Here is a 19,052-nt window from a genome sequence, read left to right on the forward strand (position 1 = left end):
CTACCTCGGCCTCCCAAGTAGCTAGGATTAAAGATGCCTGCCACCACACCTTGCTATTTTTTTTTTAATTTTTAGTAGAGACAGGGTTTTGCCATGTTGGTCAGGTTGGTCTTGAACTCTTGACCTCAGGTGATCCACTGGCCTCGGCCTCCCAAAGTGCTGGGATTACAGGCACGGGCCACTGCGTCCAGCCTCTTCAAATATTTTTTCTGCTTCTTTCTCTCTCTTGTTCTGCTATTCCCATTATACGTACGTTAACATGTTTAATAGTGTCCCGTGATCCTCTGAGTTTCTGTTCAGCTTTCTTCATCCTATTTTCTCTTTGTTCTTTAAACTGCATATCCTCTATTAATTTATCTTCAAGTTCATTAATTCTTTGTCCTGCCAGTTCAAATCTACTGTTGAGTCCCTCTAGTGATTTTTTAAAATTTCAGTTATTGCACTTTTCAATTCTAGAATTTTCATTTGCTTCTCTTTCTTTCATTTTTTTTTTTTTAAGACAGAGTTTTGCTCTTGTTGCCCAGGCTGGAGTGCAATGGCACAATCTTGGGTCACTGCAACCTCCACCTCCTGAGTTCAAACGATTCTCCTGCCTTAGCCTCCCAAGTAGCTGGGATTACAGGCATGTGCCACCACACCTGGCTAATTTTATATTTTTAGTAGGGTTTCTCCATGTTGGTCAGGCTGATCTTGAACTCCCGGCCTCAGGTGATCCACCCACCTCGGCCTCCCAAAGTGCTGGGATTACAGGTATGAGCCACCACAACCAGCCTGTTTCTCTTCCTTTATAAATAATTTCTTTTTATTGGTATCATCTATTTGATTAAATACTGTCAACATGCATTGCTTTACTTTTTTCTTTTAAAAAGTTGAGATGAAAGTCAGATAATATGAAATTAATCATTTTACAGTGTGCACTTCAGTGGCATGTTGTGCAACCACCACCTGTATCTAGTTCCAAAACGTTTCCACCAGCCCAAAAGAAAACTTATCCCTATTAAGAAGTCAGTCCCAGTTTGGTGCAGTGGCTCACGCCTGTAATCCCAGTACTTTGGGATGCCAAGGTAGGCGGATCACCTGAGGTCAGGAGTTCGAGACCAGCCTGATCAACATGGTGAAAGCTTGTCTCTACTAAAAATACAAAATTAGCCAGGTGTGATGGCAAGCACCTGTAATCCCAGCTACTCGGAAGGCTGAGGCAGGAGAATCACTTGAACCAGAGAGGCAGAGGTTGCAGTGAGCTGAGATCGTGCCACTGTACTCCAGCCTAGGCAACAAGAGTGAGACTCTGTCTCTCTTAAAAAAAAAAAAAAAAAAAAAAAAAAAATGAAGTCAGTCCCCATTCCTCCTTTTTCTCACAAATAACCAATTATGGGTTGTAATACCTCAGAACTACTAATTTGCTTCCTGTCACTATTGATTTATCTGGATTTATACAATATGCAGCCTCTGTGTCTGGCTTTCTCCAATTAATGTCATGTTTTCAACGTTCATGCACATTGTAGTATCAGTATTTCATTCCTTTTTACAGCAGAGTAACATTCAACTATGGAAATAAACCACATTTTGTTTATTGATTCATCGACTGATGGACATCTGTGTGAGTTTTCTCACCTTTTGGCTAATGTGAAGAATGCTGTTATGAACATTCATGTATAAGTATTTGAGTACCCAGTTTCAATTCGATTGAGTATATACTTAGCAGTAGAATTGTGGTAATTTTGTGTTTAACTTTTCGAGGAACCATCAAACTAATTTCCCCATTACATCTTTTAAGCATGTCTTCCTTTAGCTCTTTGAACACATTTAAATGGCTTCTTTACAAAGTCCAGTATCTGGGGCCTCTCAAAGGCAGTTTCTGTTGCCTGCTTTTCCTCCATGTTTGGGTAACATATTTTCTTTCTTTGCTTGTCTTATAATTTTTTGTTGAAACAGTTTAGATACTATAGTGTAGCACCTGTGGACACTGATCTCTGGGACATGTTGTTACCTGTTTATTTGTTTAGTGACTTGGCCTGATTATTTTAGTGAAGTCTATTTCCCTCACTGAATGCAACCTCTGATTTTGCTCCTCAGTCACTCTGTCACTGTCATGCTGCAATGACACTGGTTTTAGTAGAACTCTTTTTTACTGTCTCTTTCTCTAATTACTCTGTTAACTTTCTGTTGGTACCACATCCAGGGGCTAGCTTCCACTCATTGGTGATTGATTGCGCTACTATTTTTGACAATGCGTGGGGTAGAAATTGCTCCACAATCATATCCAATTCACTTGTACTCCTCTGCAGGGGTAGTTTTTGAGGTGAGTGTTTGAGTTTTTTTCCTGCCCCCAAGCAGGATCTTAGATGCTTTCTTCCCTGGTTCTCTCTGGTAAACTAGCTGACCTATGGCATAGGTCTCAAATGAAGCTACCAGCTTCTTAACTGCTTAAATGCCAAAATCTGCATTGTCTTTGAGAGTGCCCTTAGGCTTGAATTTCCCCATACTGTATTTCAAATAAGGTCAGTATCTTAGGGAGAGCTTTGGGACTTTCTGCTTTGTGGCCTGCCACTCCCCCTGGAAAAATCTCTGAGTTACAATATCAGAGCTGAGAACAGGGACAATGATGTCCCTCTCTCTGAGTGACACTGTACTTTAGAAGCAGGGTGCTGGGCAGTAGCCTCTGGCCTTCTTGAATTGCTGCTTCTGGAACAGAACTTTTGCTCCACAAATGAGCTATGACAAGGGAGATTGGGACCCAGTATTCCCATCATGCCATGCTTAGATAAAACTTCTGCCCTATGAGTGGAGGTGGCATAAAAGCAACAATCCTCCAAACTCTTGGCCATACTCACTCAGAATTTAGTGTCTGCATTAGCATCTGGGGTGGGGAGAGATAAGAAATGCTGGCAGCCTTACCCTCTCAAGATTATGAAGCCCCTGATAGAAAGCTGGAGGGAGGGGTAGCCTCATGATCTTGGCCAACCTCCCTGGAATGGAGCTTCAAGTTAAGCTGAACTGGGGGCAGGCAGTGGAGGGAGGGAGCAGATTGTCATTCAAATGCTACAGACTTTTATTGTTCCTACAAAGTTGTAACAGATTTAATAAGTGTTTCTTCTTTTCTATATATCCTAAGGAGAATTTCCAAAGACTTTAAATGGTTGTTTTGCTTTATATTTTCAAAAGTTATGCTTATTTCACTGGGAGGAGGTCTATGGGGGTGCCTCACACTGCCATCCCATAAACCTTTTTAAACTATCATCAGTCTTTTCATCCATTTACAAACAACTAGCCAGGCATGGTGGCTCACACCTGTAAGCCCAGCACTGTGGGAGGCTGAGGCAGGTGGATCATCTGAGGTCAGGTGTTCAAGACTCACCTGGGTGAAAGCACATCTCTACTAAAAATATAAAATATTAGCCAGGCGTGGTGGCAGGCACCTGTAATTCCAGCTACTCAGGAGGAAAATCACTTGAACCTGGGAGGAGGAGGTTGCAGTGAGCTGAGATCGTACCATTGCACTCCAGCCTGGGTGACAGAGTGAGACTCTGTCTCAAAAAACAAACAAACAAACAAAAAAACATCTGGGGCTGGATGTGGTGGCTCACACCTATAATCCCAGCACTTTGAGAGGCCAAGGTGGAAAGATCGCTTGTACCTAGGAGTTCAAGATCCATCTGGGCAATAAAGTAAGACTCTGTTGCTATTAAAAAAAAAAAATACATATAAAAAGTTGTCCTACCCTAGGAGCCCTAGCTACTCAAGAGGCTGAGGGTAGAGGATCACTTGAGCCTGGAAGTTCTAGGCTGCTATTAGCTGTGATTATACCACTACACTCTAGCCTGGTCAGCAGATCCTATCTCAAAACCAGCAAACATCTTGATCCCATTAATAAGAAATGCCATGACTCCTCTTCTTTCAAATATATACTCTGTCTCTTTTCAAATGAATTGGTCATTTTAGGTTTGCTTACCTTTGAGTACGAGGTCTTTCCATCCTAATGGATTCCAAAACAATTTTGGGGGTGGAGGTGGGTATGGACTTAATATTCGTGTATTTAAAAAAAAAATTGTTGAAATGTATTAAAAATTGAGGTGAGGTAGTTTCCCAACTCATGGCTGGTGGCCATAATCAAGTCTTTTGTACTCCCTTTGTGTCTTTCTGGGTATGCCAAGAATGTAAGGCCCTAACTGCTCTTTATTTGGGCCATTTTTAAGAAGGTTGAGTTTGCAGTGAGCAATTTTGAGAGATGGAGTATTGTTTCCCCTCGAGAAGGCAAGTTTGCTTACTACTTGCCATAAAACAGTGTATTTCCCAAGCGAACTACTTCTCTCCTATAACATACACACAGCATGTGTAGGCATCCATCCGTCCATCCTCTATATTGTCCTGTAAAATGTGGGGTAAAGGGGAACTGAAGCAATTATGCTAATGCTCATGTTGCTTGTGCTGTGAGTAACAAAGTCCTTTGTCTTTAACCCAGGAATCTTGTGTCTTCTTTCAAAATTCATGAAACAAAGTAACTGTCTAGGACAGACATGGTGGTTCACACCTATAATCCCAGCACTTTGGGAGACCGAGGTGGGTGGAGTACCTGAAGTCAGGAGTTCAAGACAGGCCTGGCCAACAAGGTAAAACCCCGTCTTTACTAAAAATACAAATGAATTAGCTGGGTGTGGTGCCGGGTGCCTGTAATCCCAGCTACTCAGGAGGCTGAGGCAGGAGAATTGCTTGAACCCAGGAGGCGGAGGTTGCAGTGAGCCGAGATTACAACACAGCACTGCAGTCTGGGCAAGAGTGAGACTCCGTCTCAAAAAAACCAAAAAACAAAAAAACAAGTAACTGTCTAATCTGTTAGCATATATGTAATGTAACATCAAATCAAATCCTAGATCTCACAGTTTGGCAATAAAAATTAAAGGCTGACAGAGACATGGCATTATGGAAAAGGAAGGACGAAGGTGTTGTGGGCTAGGTTTCGGGGTATGAGAAGATTCCCTAAGATCTGTTAGTGAATGCTCTCACTCAGGTGGTGGGTGAAGTAATAAAGGTCCCCCACTGACCTACCTGTTCATGAGGTTGAATGATTAGAAGTAGAATTGAAATAAGCCACCTGAGTGGTGTTTTGGTTGTTATTCACTGTCCTCCATTGGAGAGGAGGAAGGAATATTATTATGACAATTGAGTATCAAGCCCTGTGGCTCCAGTTAAGAGGCAATATGACTGTGGTTTGCCAGGCAATTAATTCCTACTGCTGAAATAAGTGGTATCAATAATGAGGACCCTTCGATTTGGTAGACTAAAAATGTTAAAAGTTGATTTGGTTGAGCCACAGGTGAGCAGTCTCTCAAAGCAAAAGTAAATGCGGAGTCTTGCCTAACAGTGCAAAGCCAGCTGCTTATATATCTGGCTCCTGCCACAGTCTGATTTGACTGGTGAGGATGATGGGGTGCTGGGCATACAGGTGGCCAAAATTATCAAGGACTGTGGAGTAAAATGTAGTGGTTTCCACTGGGGCACAAAGAAAAGGACCTCTGGGCCTGGATGCTCAGTGGGAGGTACCCAGGGGAGGAACCTGGGTATCTGATGCTCAGGCATCAATACTGGGGTGGCATCAATATAGGAGTAGGCAGCAAGGGAGAAATATCATCCTCACCACCCTCAGCATTCCCTGTGAGCCAGCCTCCCTGCCACTTTGCATTCCCCACACTTCCAGCTGGTGAACAGAAGTCTCCTGTTGGCTGTTGCTATAATTCATAACTTGGGCACACATTAAGCTCCTTGGTCTCTGATCCCTTAGGGGAAAAAGGCAACCAAATGCAACTGATGGGGTCTGGGTAAAGTACTCAGTGGGGAAGAGAGGCTAAAGTGACACTGTAGGTGGAGCCTACAAAGTTTGCCAACATCTGTCTTAGTCAACAAACAACAGTCCTTGGTCAAGGCATATTATATTTTTACTGACTCTTGGACTGTTGACAATGTCACCTCGTCTGCCACTTGGAAGAATACAAACTAGCAGATTACAGACACTCCTATTTAGGGCTGTGAACTGTGAAAACAAATCACAGCTGACAATCAGACAGATGTCCGGGGTAATGGCTCATTCTCTAATGGAATGGACTGCAATGATGCTGCTAATCAAGTATGTACCACCCAGACTGCTGCCACTGCTGCCAGGATCAGCAGCCTGCACACAGCAACAACACACTGCACATAGCAACATCTGCCATCATGGCCTGGCAACAAAGTAAAGATTACATGTGACTACCATTGCATGCTGGTCTTGTGCTTCCTTTCAAAAGTCAGTCTGTTTTGACTCATAATGAAATCAACTGTATTGCATAGGGTGTGGTCCCTGTTTTGACTCATAATGAAATCGACTGTATTGCATAGGGTGTGGTCCCTCTTCTGACAAGTTGACTATATCAGGCCTTTCACACACACACACACACACACACACACACACACACTCTCTCTCTCTCTCTCTCACACTCTCTCTCTCTCTGTCTCTCTCCCCCCCCCCGTCCCCCACTCCCCCACCCCCTGGGGCTATTGTTAACATGTTACAGTTGTTGACATTTTTTTGGGTTATGGTTTCATTGTTTCAGTCTGGTCAACCATGTTTTTGGTTTTCCAGACCACTTTCACTCTGACAATGATATGTCTTTTACTGCAAAGCTCAATGAGCCAATAGTCAAGGTATTCAACGGATATTTCACATCCCTTATCATCCTTAGGCTGCTGGCTCCAACAAGAGGTAAAATGGACTTTTAAAAAATCCACTGAAAGAAATTTCTGACTCTAACTTCTTCACACTCTCCTGGTCCATGAGTCTCATTTCTCGTTTCTTAGTAAAATAGTTTGGTCACCAAAAAATGTACCCTGAAAGGGTTCATAGTCTCCTAGCCACCTCCTAAATAATGATCAGGATGAAAAGGGGAGGGATCACTAGACGTGGTCTGAAATTCTGGGATTCTACTCCGACAACGCCTGGGCATGATGCAGCTTTCTTTCTCCAAACAGCGACTCCAAACCAAGCTGGTTGGTAAAAGGGAACTTAGGAAATTCAAACTTAATTCTGGTTTAGCCACCTGGGTTCTCTTGTTGGAGTGAAACCTAGATTAGGGGTCAGCAAACTATAACCTGTGGGACAAACTTGGCCAGATGTTCATTTTTAGAAATCAAGTTTTACTGGAACACAGCCTTTGACACACACACACACACATACCCCACCCCTGGGGGCTACTGTTAATGTATTACAGTTGTTGACATTTTCTCAGGTTTCATTGTTGAAAAATTTTTATATTTCATTGTTCCAGTCTGATCGACCAACTCCAGCCACACTAATCAAAGTGTGTTATGCTTTTGGCTGTCCAGACCACTTTCACTCTGACAATGATGTCTTTTACTACAAAGGTTGCTCAACATGAGCCAATAGTCAAGGTAGTCAACAGATATTTCACACCCCTTATCATGGTGAAATGATAGGCTGTTGCCATTTTTTTCTGTGTTGTCTGTGGCTGCTTGTGTTCTACAATGGCAGAGCTGAGTAACTGTGTCAGAGGATGTGTAGCCCACAAAGCTGAAAATATTACTATCCAGCCCTTCACAGAAAGTTTACAAACTCCTGCCCTACATAACGAAGATAACTACCACTTGGTTGAGAACACTGCTCACCAAGTACCCCTACAGTGACCCACGCCAGTCAAGGTGAGAAAAAAGGTAAGTCTGTACAAACTTTGTAAAAATGCCCTTGTTCCTCTTGCACGTGACCTCTGTGAGTAGGGGATGATTAGAGAAAAGTAAAGCATTTGAAGTGACTGATAATCACTCCTGTTATATAGCAGACTCCCCTTATCCATGGGAAATACGTACTAAGACTCCCAGTGGGTGCCTGAAATCATGGATAGTGCTGAATCCTAAATCCCATATATACCCTGCATTTACTATGTATACATACCTATAGTAAAGTTTAATTTATAAATTAGGCACAGTAAGAGATGAACAACAACAATAATAAAATAGAACAGTTATAACAATATCTACAGGGATTGGGCGGAAAAATAAAAAATATATGTAACAATACACCAGCATTACTACTCTTGTGCTCTGGTGCAATTATTAAGTAATATCAGGATTTTGTGAACACAATAGCCCTACGACAATAGCTCTGATAACCGAGAAAGCTACTTAACGGAGAGCATGGACATGCTGAATGAAGGCAGAATTCATGTCCTGGGCAGGCAGGGCAGGATGGCATGAGATTTCATCATGCTACTCAGAATGGTGCACAATTTAAAATGTATGAATTGTTTCTTTCTAGAATTTTCCATTGAACATATATTTTTTTAACCACAGTTGAATGCAGGTACCTGAAACTGCCAAAACAAAATGGCAGATAAGGAGAGACTACGGTATTTTGCTTCATGCGGATTTCAGGTATATTTCAATATGTTACCTTTTTCCCACAACATGGCTCCCTGCCCCCGACCACCACCCTCTTCTTTCAGTCTTTTTGATCTTAGCCCTTTAGTATTCTCTTCTGTGAGCTCAGCAATACAGGCTGTACCATGTGTTTCCCAAAGTAAATGCTTTCCTCTTTCTGCTCCAGTTCCCTCCAGCTGCAATTAGCAGGGAGTTGGGACAGAAACAAATCAAATAGCTCTTAAAATTCTGGGAGGATTATTCAGTGGCCACAAAGCCCATCCAGAAAGCCTGCTGGTCAAGCAAAGTTATTAAATTCATCAAATCATGTATTAAATGTACTATGGCAAGGGAGATCACCTTGACAGGGTTTGGTAATGTTTCAATAAGGGAAAGTTAGGCAAGAGTGTACATAAAGTTCTGGGATATAAACTCCACCAGTTTAAGTGGGTATTTCTCTCCATCAAGGTGGACAATGGGTAAGGATTAGGCAAAGTTTGTGACTTAGTAGTTTAAAACTGATGGATACAAGAAATAAGCTTTGATGAGCAATCTGTCCAGATAAACATGTTTGCCCTAAAAATCAGAATGTTTGTCCTGATAGCTGTTTATTTAGATAAACTGATTTGCAAAAATTTCCTAGAGCAAAAAATTATGTTGACATAAGTGGTGTTGATTTTCAGGCCCAACAGTTTGCATGGACAGTCTCATTTCTCAAAATAAGTCAGCTAAAACTTAAAATCTTTAAAAGCTGTGAAACAATCGAGGAGACAGGTAGATATCCCATCCAATATTAGTTACTCTACATTTTATAGTTAAAAGAAACAACCTATTAGTATTTGGCCAATTCATTATATGGTGAATTGATCTAACAAAGAAAAGAGTTTTGGCAACATGGATTGCTTCTAATGTAAGTGTTACATGACATTTTGTCCTTGACTTTTTTTTTTCTCTCTATAGCCACTCCTTTAAACTAAACCACAACTTCCTATCATCTACAAAGTTTTACCCTCAATCTTAGTTTCAATCCTTGACCTTTCATTTTATTTATTTATTTATTTAGAGATGGAGTCTCACTCTGTCACCCAGGCTGGAGTGTGGTACCACCATCTTGGTTCACTGCAGCCTCTGCCTCCCTGGTTCAAGCAAGTCTCCTGCCTCAGCCTCCCAAGTAGCTGGGAATACAGGCGTGCACCACCACACCTGGCTAATTTTTTGTGTATTTTTGGTAGAGACAGGGTTTCATCATGTTGGCCAGGCTGGTCTCAAACTCCGACCTCCACTGATTTGCCTGCCTTGGTCTCCCAAAGTACTGGGATTACAGGCGTGAGCCGCTGCGTACGGCCTAATCCTTGATCTCTCTTTCAGATTCAAAATTATATTCTAACTGTCTGCTTGACATTTCTACTGGATATTCTGATTCATTTTCCCTGTAAGACATTTCTTCCACCATCATAGTCTAATCATCATTCTACCTGTCAACAAAGCTAAAAACTAAAAGAATAACTTCTAATTCTTCTCTTTCCTTGGTCTCTCTATTCAAAACTATTCATATCCCAGATCCAAAGGATTCTCTACGGCAGTGTTAATCAAAGTGCTGGTCAGTGAGGAGATACGGAGTTTATGGAAAAACATAAACCAAGCACTGTTTCCTTCATGGAGAAAGCCTCATCAGCTAGATTAAATGTTGTGCTTAGTGACACAGTTAATTACTAGTCTGGCTCAAGCTTCTTACTCTGTTACAAACTAGAAATAGCTTGCTGACCAACTGCCAGCCTCAGACCGTACCTTGTCCCAAAAGGGTACAAAATTTGCTTCTAAGGGCAAATATGGACCTTTACACAGGACCACAGCTCTATTCCAGCTCCATGCCACCCTCGCATGACACTGAAGATCATGCGGTCGTCCCTTTGCCTTGCCTGCAAGTTCTGAAAAATTTTTCTTAACACTGTTAGTCTGTTTGTTCTTTTTTCACTAAGCCCTATGTTTTAAAGTTCTATCCATGTGAATCTACCCTTTGCTTTCTTTCTTTTATTTTTTAATTTATTTAATTTTCATTTATTTATTTTTGAGACCAAGTTGTGAGGCTGGCTGTTTTATTTTTGGTAAAGGCATGGTTTTGCCATGTTGCCTAGGCTAGTCTCGAACTCCCGGCCTCAAACAATCCAGCCTCCTCAGCCTCCCAAAGTGTTGGGTTTACAGGTGTGAGCCACCATGCCTGGCCTACCCTTTGCTTTTCTAACAGCTTTATAATATTCCATGGTACCTCGCCTATTCCAGCTCCTTGCCACCAGAAACAATTCTGCAAAGAACATCTTCACATGTCTCCTGGTTTAGGCTTTCCACCCATTAGGATTTTCTAACACTTAGGAAGTATCTCCCTGTTTCCAACTTCTGCCTAATTCAAATCTCACTTTGATAGCTAAAACCTTTGATAGCTCCCCATGACTAAAAGAGGGAATGCTCTTACTTCATCCTGGTCCCTAAGATTCTACTCCCAATTATTTGGCTTTATGCCTCACTACCATGCTATTCATATTGTATCTTCCATTCACATTGGAGTGCTACTTTTTGGTCTTCTCTCATATTTCTAACTTTCCTGCCTGTCAAAACTTTACTCTTTTTATTTCACACTCTCTTGAATGCATTTCCTCTGATTTGCAACTGTCAGATACTATCAATCTTCAAAAATAACCCCCTTTACAAAGCTTTCTCCTATTCTTTTCCTTATTAGAAATTTCAAAGTTTGTTACTCTCCCATTTATGATATTATTCTACATATATTATAGCTATTTATTTATTTTATTTTTTTGAGACAGTCTCGCTCTGTTGTCCAGGCTGGAGTGCAGTGGTGCAATCTCGGCTCACTGTAACCTCTGCCTCCTGGGTTTAGGCGATTCTCCTGCTTCAGCCTTCGGAGTAGCTGGGATTATAGGCATGCACCACCACACCCAGCTAATTTTCTATTTTTAGTAGAGACCAGGTTTTGCCATATTGACTAGGCTGGTCTCCAACTCTCCTGACATCAAGTGATTCACCTGCCTCAGCCTCCCAAGTTTCTGGGGTTACAGGAGTGAGCCACCATGCCTGGCCATATTATAGTTATTTATTTATTTATCTCTATTTTTTATTTATCTCTATTATTTATCTCTATTTTGAGACAAGGTCTTACTTTGTCACTCAGGCTGAAGTGGTGCAATCTGCAAGGTACACTGCAGTCTTGACCTCCAGGGTTCAAGCCATTCTCCCACTTCAGCCTCCCAAGTAGCTGGAATTCCAGGCAATTGCCACCACGTCTGGCTAATTTTTGTATTTTTGAGTAGAGACAGGGTTCACCATGTCGGCCAGGTTGGCCTCGAACTCCTAGTTGTTGTCTAATTCCTGACCTCAGATGATCTGCCCACCTCAGCCTCCCAAAGTGCTAGGATTAGAGGCAGGAGCCAAAACGCCTGGCCAGCAACCATTCTTTTAGTGATGGAAATAAAATCCCATTTAGATCAGATGTACAATTTATGCCAAGAACTGAAGCAAGATCTTCTCAGGACTACCTAAGTCTGAATCTACACAATATCAGACATCTACATCACAGCCAACTGATTCCTGTTTTATGAAAAATGGCTGTGGACTGCGGGCCAGGAGTTTATGAAATATAATGTGAAATATCAGATGCTATTGCTTTAGAAAGTCTTCGGTAGATTAAGGAGATTGTTCTCCTTACCCTTAAGATGTCTATTTTTTACATGACTGAAAATTGCCCTTGTAACTTCCATTTCCAGTACAATTTCTGGTAGGAAATAACAATAACACGTAGTGGTGTTTATTATTTGCTGGGCATCCTTATAAGAGTTTTACATGGGTTAAATTTATCCCTCAGGACAACTCCATGAGATGGGTGCTATTATCACATTAATTTTATAAATAAAGAACTTAGGCACAGAGAGGTTACGTTACCCGTCCACGGTCACGTGGCTGGTGAATGGCAGAGCTGGGGGCTGAACCCAGCAATCTCAGCTAGGGATCCGTGATCTTAACCACTTTCCCACGCTTATCCCAGGGTCTCTCAATGTTTATCCCCGTTACAGAGGTGGAATTCTGCTGGAAGCTGTTGACAGCCTCATCTAGTGTTGTGTTGTGTTCTACCAAGGCTTTTAGCTGCTGAGACAGGCCACTGCCAGAAACAACCAGGGCGCCGAGCTGTCAAGGCTGACAAGAATGGACACTCATAGCTCAGCGCGCAGGACATAGGGAGGAGGGGCAAGCCCGCCCAGCGACCCACTTTGCACAATTGTCCTCAGCCAGGAAATGACAGATCGGGAACCCAGGCACAGAAACACGCGCGGGGCCTCTTCAGAAGTCGGGGAGGGGAGGTGGGAAAGGGGCGGGGAGGAAGAGAAGAACAGCGCAGGGCCTGGCAGTTTGGAGGAGGTGCCGGGGCGGTGCAAAGGGAGGCGGGACAGGGTAGACTCACAGATCCAGGAGCTGACTGACCCGCCGTGGGCGAGGCATCGCTGCACCATCTGTAGCCTCCTCCGCGGTCCCAAGACCTCCAGAGCCAGCCAGGGACCGTCAGCCAACTCCCGCCCCCCGCGCGACGCGTAGGTTTTATGACGTCACACGGATTTTTTCGGTGACCGGGGCGTGGCCACGCTTCAGACTCCACAAGGAAAGAAGAGGGCCCCCTTTGAGGCGGAGCCACTGAGAGCTGCGCGGAAGAGGCTGGGTGTGATAAAATATACAGAGGCCCTGAGCTCGGGTGCAGCCCGGCGGGAGTTGTAGTTCTTTCACCTCACTGGCTTCCGCCCGGGTTAGGCTGCCGGAAGTTTCTCGGGAGTTCATCCCAGCACGAAGTCCTGCAGCGACGCCACTAGCCGAGAACGCTCCTGTGGCGAAGGGAGCGCCGAGAGGTCGCAGCTCTTACTGAAAGGATGCAGTGGACGCTAGGCCATACCGTTGGCTATGCACACTGGAAACCCGCTCGGATACGGACTCAGTTAACATCAAACGGAGCGTTTTAGAGGATCCGAGTTTACTGAGCACTTTCTAGGAAGCGTCCACTGAGCTACCTGCTTTCTATGCCTTAGTTCAACAATTAACCATATTAAAAAAAATTAACCATATTCATTATAATCCGGTTAATTCAGAATTACTTAGTCTGTTGTACAGATGAGGACACTGTGTACCAAAAAGTAACCTCGCTAAGAATTTCGTCATGAAGGAGGAGGGAACCTGTATCCAAATTAGGAAGGATCCTAAAGAAAGGACACCTTTCCACAGGTGGAATTTTCTCTTTGGTTCTGCTGCAGAGTACTTGCTGCTTTTTAGTGTTTTTGTTTTATTCTTTGTAGATTAATCTGTTTTTTATATGCTGGGTTTCTTTTTTAAGCTCCTCGAAAGTTGGAACCCACTCCTGTTCGCCTGTGCTGGATGCTGCGCATTCAATCAACATGCATTTATTAAGCGCTGAATGAGGGCCAGGGATCGTGCTGGGTGCTGAGGATTGAGTGGCGAACACTTGCATCAGACAAGTAAAAGGGTAATTAGAATAACTGTTAAATGCTTAGATGGGCTTAGTTCTATAGAAGCACCCATGGTTGGGGGAGTACAAATCAGAGAGAAAAGGGTGGTCTGCATATCGTTTGGGATGGTTACACTGGAGAGTGATCCAGTGAGTGTAGGGTAGGGGTTACCGACTTTTTCCATGAAATACTCCGAAAGTTGCAGATTCTAGAAGAAACTATTGCCAGACCTAGACAATTTGGAGCCCAGAGACCATAAAGGAGGTGTAAGGGTTATTGCCGAGTTTAAAATGAGGAAACTGAGGCCAGTATAAGAAAATTAAATGCCAATTTATTCAGCTCCCTGGCGAGGTTCTATGGTCGGGGAAAGGGGGCCCGAGAAGTCGCGCTTACTTCCTCGGGCGTGGGGTTGTTGTGGCTGTGGGTAATGAGCAGCAGCTGGGTGCTCTGATTGGCTCCAGGGGAGTGGGATTGGGACGGGGCGGGCCACTATTGGTTGGCTTGTTGTTGGGCAGGTTTTTCTAGTATACGGGCCGGCCAGAGTTGTATTAGCCTGAGCCTTCCACGGGAGCCATGCGCAGAGCTAGGTGCCGGAGCCAGGTGCCGGGTGCAGAGTCAGGTGCTTGAGTGCAGAGGTGGGTGTGTTTGGCCTCAGGGCGAGGCAACCCTCCTTGCAGGAGGGAAACTTATTATATACCTATGTCTGAGATAAGAACTGTACAAGGCCGGCCGCCTGTAATCCCAGCACTTTGGGAGGTCGAGGCGGGCGAATCACGAGGTGAGGAGAGTTCCAGACCTGCCTGGCCAACATGGTGAAACCCTATCTCTACTAAAAATAAAAATTAAAAAAATAGCCGGGCGTGGTGGCAGGCTCCTATAAACTGAGGAGGCTGAGGCAGGAGAATCGCTTGAACCCAGGAGGCAGAGGTTACAGTGAGCCGAGATGGCGCCACTGCACTCCAGCCTGGGCGACAATGACAGAGCAAGACTTCATCTCAAATAAATAAATAAATAAATAAATAAATTTGTCTCAAGGACTTAAAAACATAAACCGAAAAACACACAATTTCTTCACGTCTTTCATGCATTTCATGTTTTGCACAACTAGCTCATTTTGCAAATATGCACACATTTCTATGGCACCGTTTGTTGCTAAACTGCAGCACTTCAGATAAGCTACTGTCAAAAGGACGTTTGGCCCGGCAGCAGCACCTCCACCGATGAACGAACTGCAGTTCTTTATTTGAGCCTCCGGAACCAATGGACTTTGTTTCCAAGACGTTTATGTGAACTTCTCTCCTTTACCAGTAAAATCTTGCCCCTACTCTTCCCTTCTGCAGACCAGTGGCTTGCATAGCTATACATCTTGGATTATAATTCTTTTTACTTACTCCAAAAGAAACTAAATATCTTTGGAGAAACCCTTCTCTGTTGTCTTTTAGCTTCACAGTGCCAAACAATACCTTAAATTTTAGGTTTTGTGGGCCATGCTGCTTGGTCACAGCTATTCAACTTGTACCTTAAAATCAACCATAGACAGTATGAATGGGTGGGGCTGTGTTCCAATAAAACCTTATGCTAAACCCTGAAGTTTGAGTTTTATGTAATTTTCAACTGTCATGAAATACTCCTCTTTTGATCTTTTTCAGCGACTGAAAAATGTAAAAGCCATCCTTAAGTTGTTGTACAAATATAGGCAGTGGACTGGATTTGACCCTTGAGCCATTTGCCCATGGGCTCTCCCCTGATCTAGAAAGCTAAGATGCAACCTGATGGCCTAAATGTTAAACAGTTTAGGCTTTTTCTATAGAACTTTGGGCAGAGTCATTCATGGGTTCTAAGCAAAGACAGGGCATGCATAGGAAAGATGTGTTTTAGAAAGATAACAATAGCTGTTATATGGTAAACAGACAGTTCACAGGTGGAGGCTGGGTGACCAGATAGAATACTTTTTTTGTTTTTTTTTGGAGACAGAGTCTCGCTCCATCTTCCAGGCTGGAGTGCAGTGGAGTGATCTCTGCTCACTGCAACCTCCGCCTCCTGAGCTCAAGTGATTCTCCTGCCTCAGCCTCCTGAGTGGCAGGGACTTCAAGCAATTCTTCTTCCTCAGCCTCCTGAGTAGCTGGGACTACAGGCATGCGTCACCACGCCAGGCTAATTTTTGTATTGTTAGTAGAGTCAGGGTTTCACTCTGTTGGCCGGGCTGGTCTCAAACTCCTGACCTCAGGTTATCCACCTCCCTCGACCCCTCAAAGTTCCTGAGATTACAGGCATAAGCCAGTGCGCCTGGCCCAGACAGGAGACTTGTTGATAGCTTAAACTAAAGTGATAGCAGTGGAATGGACAGATTCAAGAGATGATGGAGGCTGGGCATGGTGGCTCATGCCTGTAATCCCAGGAACTTTGGGAGGCTGAGGCAAGTGGATCACCTGAAGTCAGGAGTTCGAGACCAGCCTGGCCAACATGGTGAAATCCTGTCTCTACTAAAAATACAAAATTAGCTGGGCGTGGTGGTGTGTGTCTGTAATTCCAGCTACTTGGGAGTCTGAGGCAGGAGAATCACTTGAACCTGGGAGGCGGAGGTTGCAGTGAGCCAAGACCATGCCACTGCACTACCTCCAGGGTGTGTGTGTGATAGAGTCTTGCTCCAAAGTATTTATTATTTGGCACTGTGAAGCTAAAAGACAACAGAGAAGGGTTTCTCCAAAGATATTGAGTTTCTTTTGGAGTAAGTAAAAAGAATTATAATCCAAGATGTATAGCTATGCAAGCCACTGGTCTGCAGAAGGGAAGAGTAGGGACAATATTTTACTGGTAAAGGAGAGAAGTTCACATAAACGTCTTGGAGTCACATAAGAGTCTTGCTCTGTCTCACACACACACGCACACACGCACAGACACACAAACAGGAGGTAATGGAGGTGGAATTTATGGGGTTTAAAGGTTGATTGGGATGGGGTTGGGAGTAAGGCAAAGTGAAGAGTTGACACTAATTTCTAGGCTTTGGGTTTGGAGAATTTGGTGGCTCATGGTAGTGCCATCTATTGAAATGAGAGAATTAGAGAGGTTTTTATTATTATTATTCTTAAGAGGGGAGAGGTTATTTAAATTTTGGACATGTGGATTTTGAGGTGTGTCTATGAAAATACAGGCTTGGAGCTATAGTTCTGGAAATGGTGCTGGTTTGATTTTAAAAAAGAGATTGAATAGCAGTGATAAGACTGTACAGGTGTTTACTCATGGATACGGTAATTTTTTGGACAAATACTCAGCTGCTCTGGAGCCAATTAGAGCTTGGAAGACCTTAACAGAGCAGATTAGGGCGGGACCTCATGGTGCTTCCTATTGTTATAACCGAGTCAGTTAGATGGAAGAGGCCACACTCTGAGTTTGAATCATGAGTCCTTTGCTGCCGGCGACCGAGAGTCAGCTCACACTCAAAATCTCTCCATCCCAAGGAAGGGGCTTGATTTCCCTTTATACCTTGATTTAGGTAGGGGAGGGGGAGCCTAGCTGAAGCAGAATTTTATAGAAGCAGAATACGCAGGTTAGGGGAGGAGGCTCCTATGATTGTTGATTAACTAAGGAGGGTATACACAAGTGGTTCCCATCATTGCTGGTTACCAAGGGGGCATTTGGTACTTTCCATATAATTAATCAAGGGGTGTTCACAATAGCAAGGGGGCTTGTTAAGCAGGATATGTTTACAATGGTTATATGTTTCTATGGTTCTAAGTATAACTTGACCCAGCACTGTGTGACCCAGATATGCACTCAAAGGAGAAATGGCGGGAGGGGTGAGGCGGAGGTTAAGATGGAGTCTGTCTGGCTTTCATTAAGATGGAGTCTGTTAGGCTAACACAGGGTAGGTTAGCTCACTATCTCTTGAGTGTTGTAGAGCTGTCCATATAGGTCTTTCCAGTAAGCACTGATTCTTCAAGACCAGGAAAGGGCAGATCACTGCCCCAGTCTTATGACGTGTTCAGTGTTTGTGTTCCCACACACTTCCAGAGAGTCAAAGGAAGTTGTCACAACTGCTTTTATTCTTTTCTTTTTAAAAAATTAAATAGTGAGGTAAAATACCCAAATTATTTCTAGCCAATGTATTGTAAATGTCCATGCTGAGTAAGCGCGCATGATATCATAGTTCTTAGAACTGTTTGTTTTTTTACAGTTATTTCCTGCAGATTTTAGCGCCTTTGGTATCACCAAGCCTGCCTCCCAGATGCTTAGCATAACCGTATCAAGAATTTCTTATTTTGGGTCTCTTGCCATGGATGAGATAGATCTGATGTACACCGTGGTTGCTTTGCCATACTTGTTTAATTCCTTCCTGGTTTTATAGCAGCCACATGGTTTGGGGAACTGACTCCATCTTCAGAGGTGGGCCCAGATTAAAGCTAATCAGTGATTACTCTGGTGGTTGATTCAGGGATTACTGAGCCTAAAGCAACCAAGAAATTATGATATAGTCAACCCCCCATATCTGCAGGCTCTGTATCTGTAGATTTAACCAGCCATGGAGAAAACTATTCAGGTAAAAAAAAATCAATAAATGTGAATTTAAAAACCAATACAGTATAATAACTATTTACCTTGTATTAGGTATTACAAGTAATCTAGAGATGTTTAAAGTATGGCCAGGTGCGGTGGCTCCATTCACACCTGTAATCCCAGCACTTTGGGAGTCTAAGCTGGGTGGATCACCTGAGATCAGGAGTTCATGACCAGGCTATCCAACATGGTGAAACTCCATCTCTAGTAAAAATACAAAAACTAGCTGGGCATGGTGGCAGGCACTGTAAGTCCCAGCTACTCAGGAGGCTGAGGCACAAGAATCGCTTGAATCTGGGAGGTGGAGGTTGCAGTGAGTCGAGATGGCATCATTGCTCTCCATTCTGGGTGACAAGAGCAAAACTCCATCTCAAGAAATTAAAAATTAAAAACATAATAAAGTATATGAAGGCTGTGCATAGGTTATACATGAATATTACACCATCTTATATAAGAAACTTGGGCCGGGCACAGTGGCTTATGCCTGTAATCCTAGCACTTTGGGAGGCCGAGGTGGGTGGATCACCTGAGGTCAGGAGTTCAAGACCAGCCTGGCCATCATGGTGAAACCCCATCTCT

The 19,052-nt window shown here is 43.4% G+C and overlaps 1 protein-coding gene and 1 long non-coding RNA gene across 4 annotated transcripts in view; one reads left to right on the forward strand and one right to left on the reverse strand.

The window, feature by feature from the left end:
• The window catches only part of AMN1 (antagonist of mitotic exit network 1 homolog), a 59,893-nt gene extending 46,871 nt beyond the window's left edge, over window positions 1-13,022 (reverse strand). For all 3 annotated transcript variants that reach the window (XM_017532172.2, XM_017532174.2, XM_037739866.1), the window contains exon 1: window positions 12,872-13,022. In XM_017532172.2, coding sequence (XP_017387661.1) covers window positions 12,872-12,909 — 38 coding nt within the window. In that variant the 5' untranslated portion in view covers window positions 12,910-13,022. The remainder of the gene's footprint in view (window positions 1-12,871) is intronic.
• Window positions 13,023-13,538: 516 nt separating this feature from the next.
• Window positions 13,539-14,739, forward strand: LOC108307034. Its single transcript, XR_001826377.2, has 3 exons — window positions 13,539-13,677; window positions 13,787-14,183; window positions 14,600-14,739. It is a non-coding gene; the product is annotated as an uncharacterized LOC108307034 (long non-coding RNA).
• Window positions 14,740-19,052: the final 4,313 nt, after the last annotated feature.

The sequence above is a fragment of the Cebus imitator genome, unplaced genomic scaffold (assembly GCF_001604975.1).
Source record: "Cebus imitator isolate Cc_AM_T3 unplaced genomic scaffold, Cebus_imitator-1.0 Scaffold76, whole genome shotgun sequence".
NCBI lineage: Eukaryota > Metazoa > Chordata > Mammalia > Primates > Cebidae > Cebus > Cebus imitator.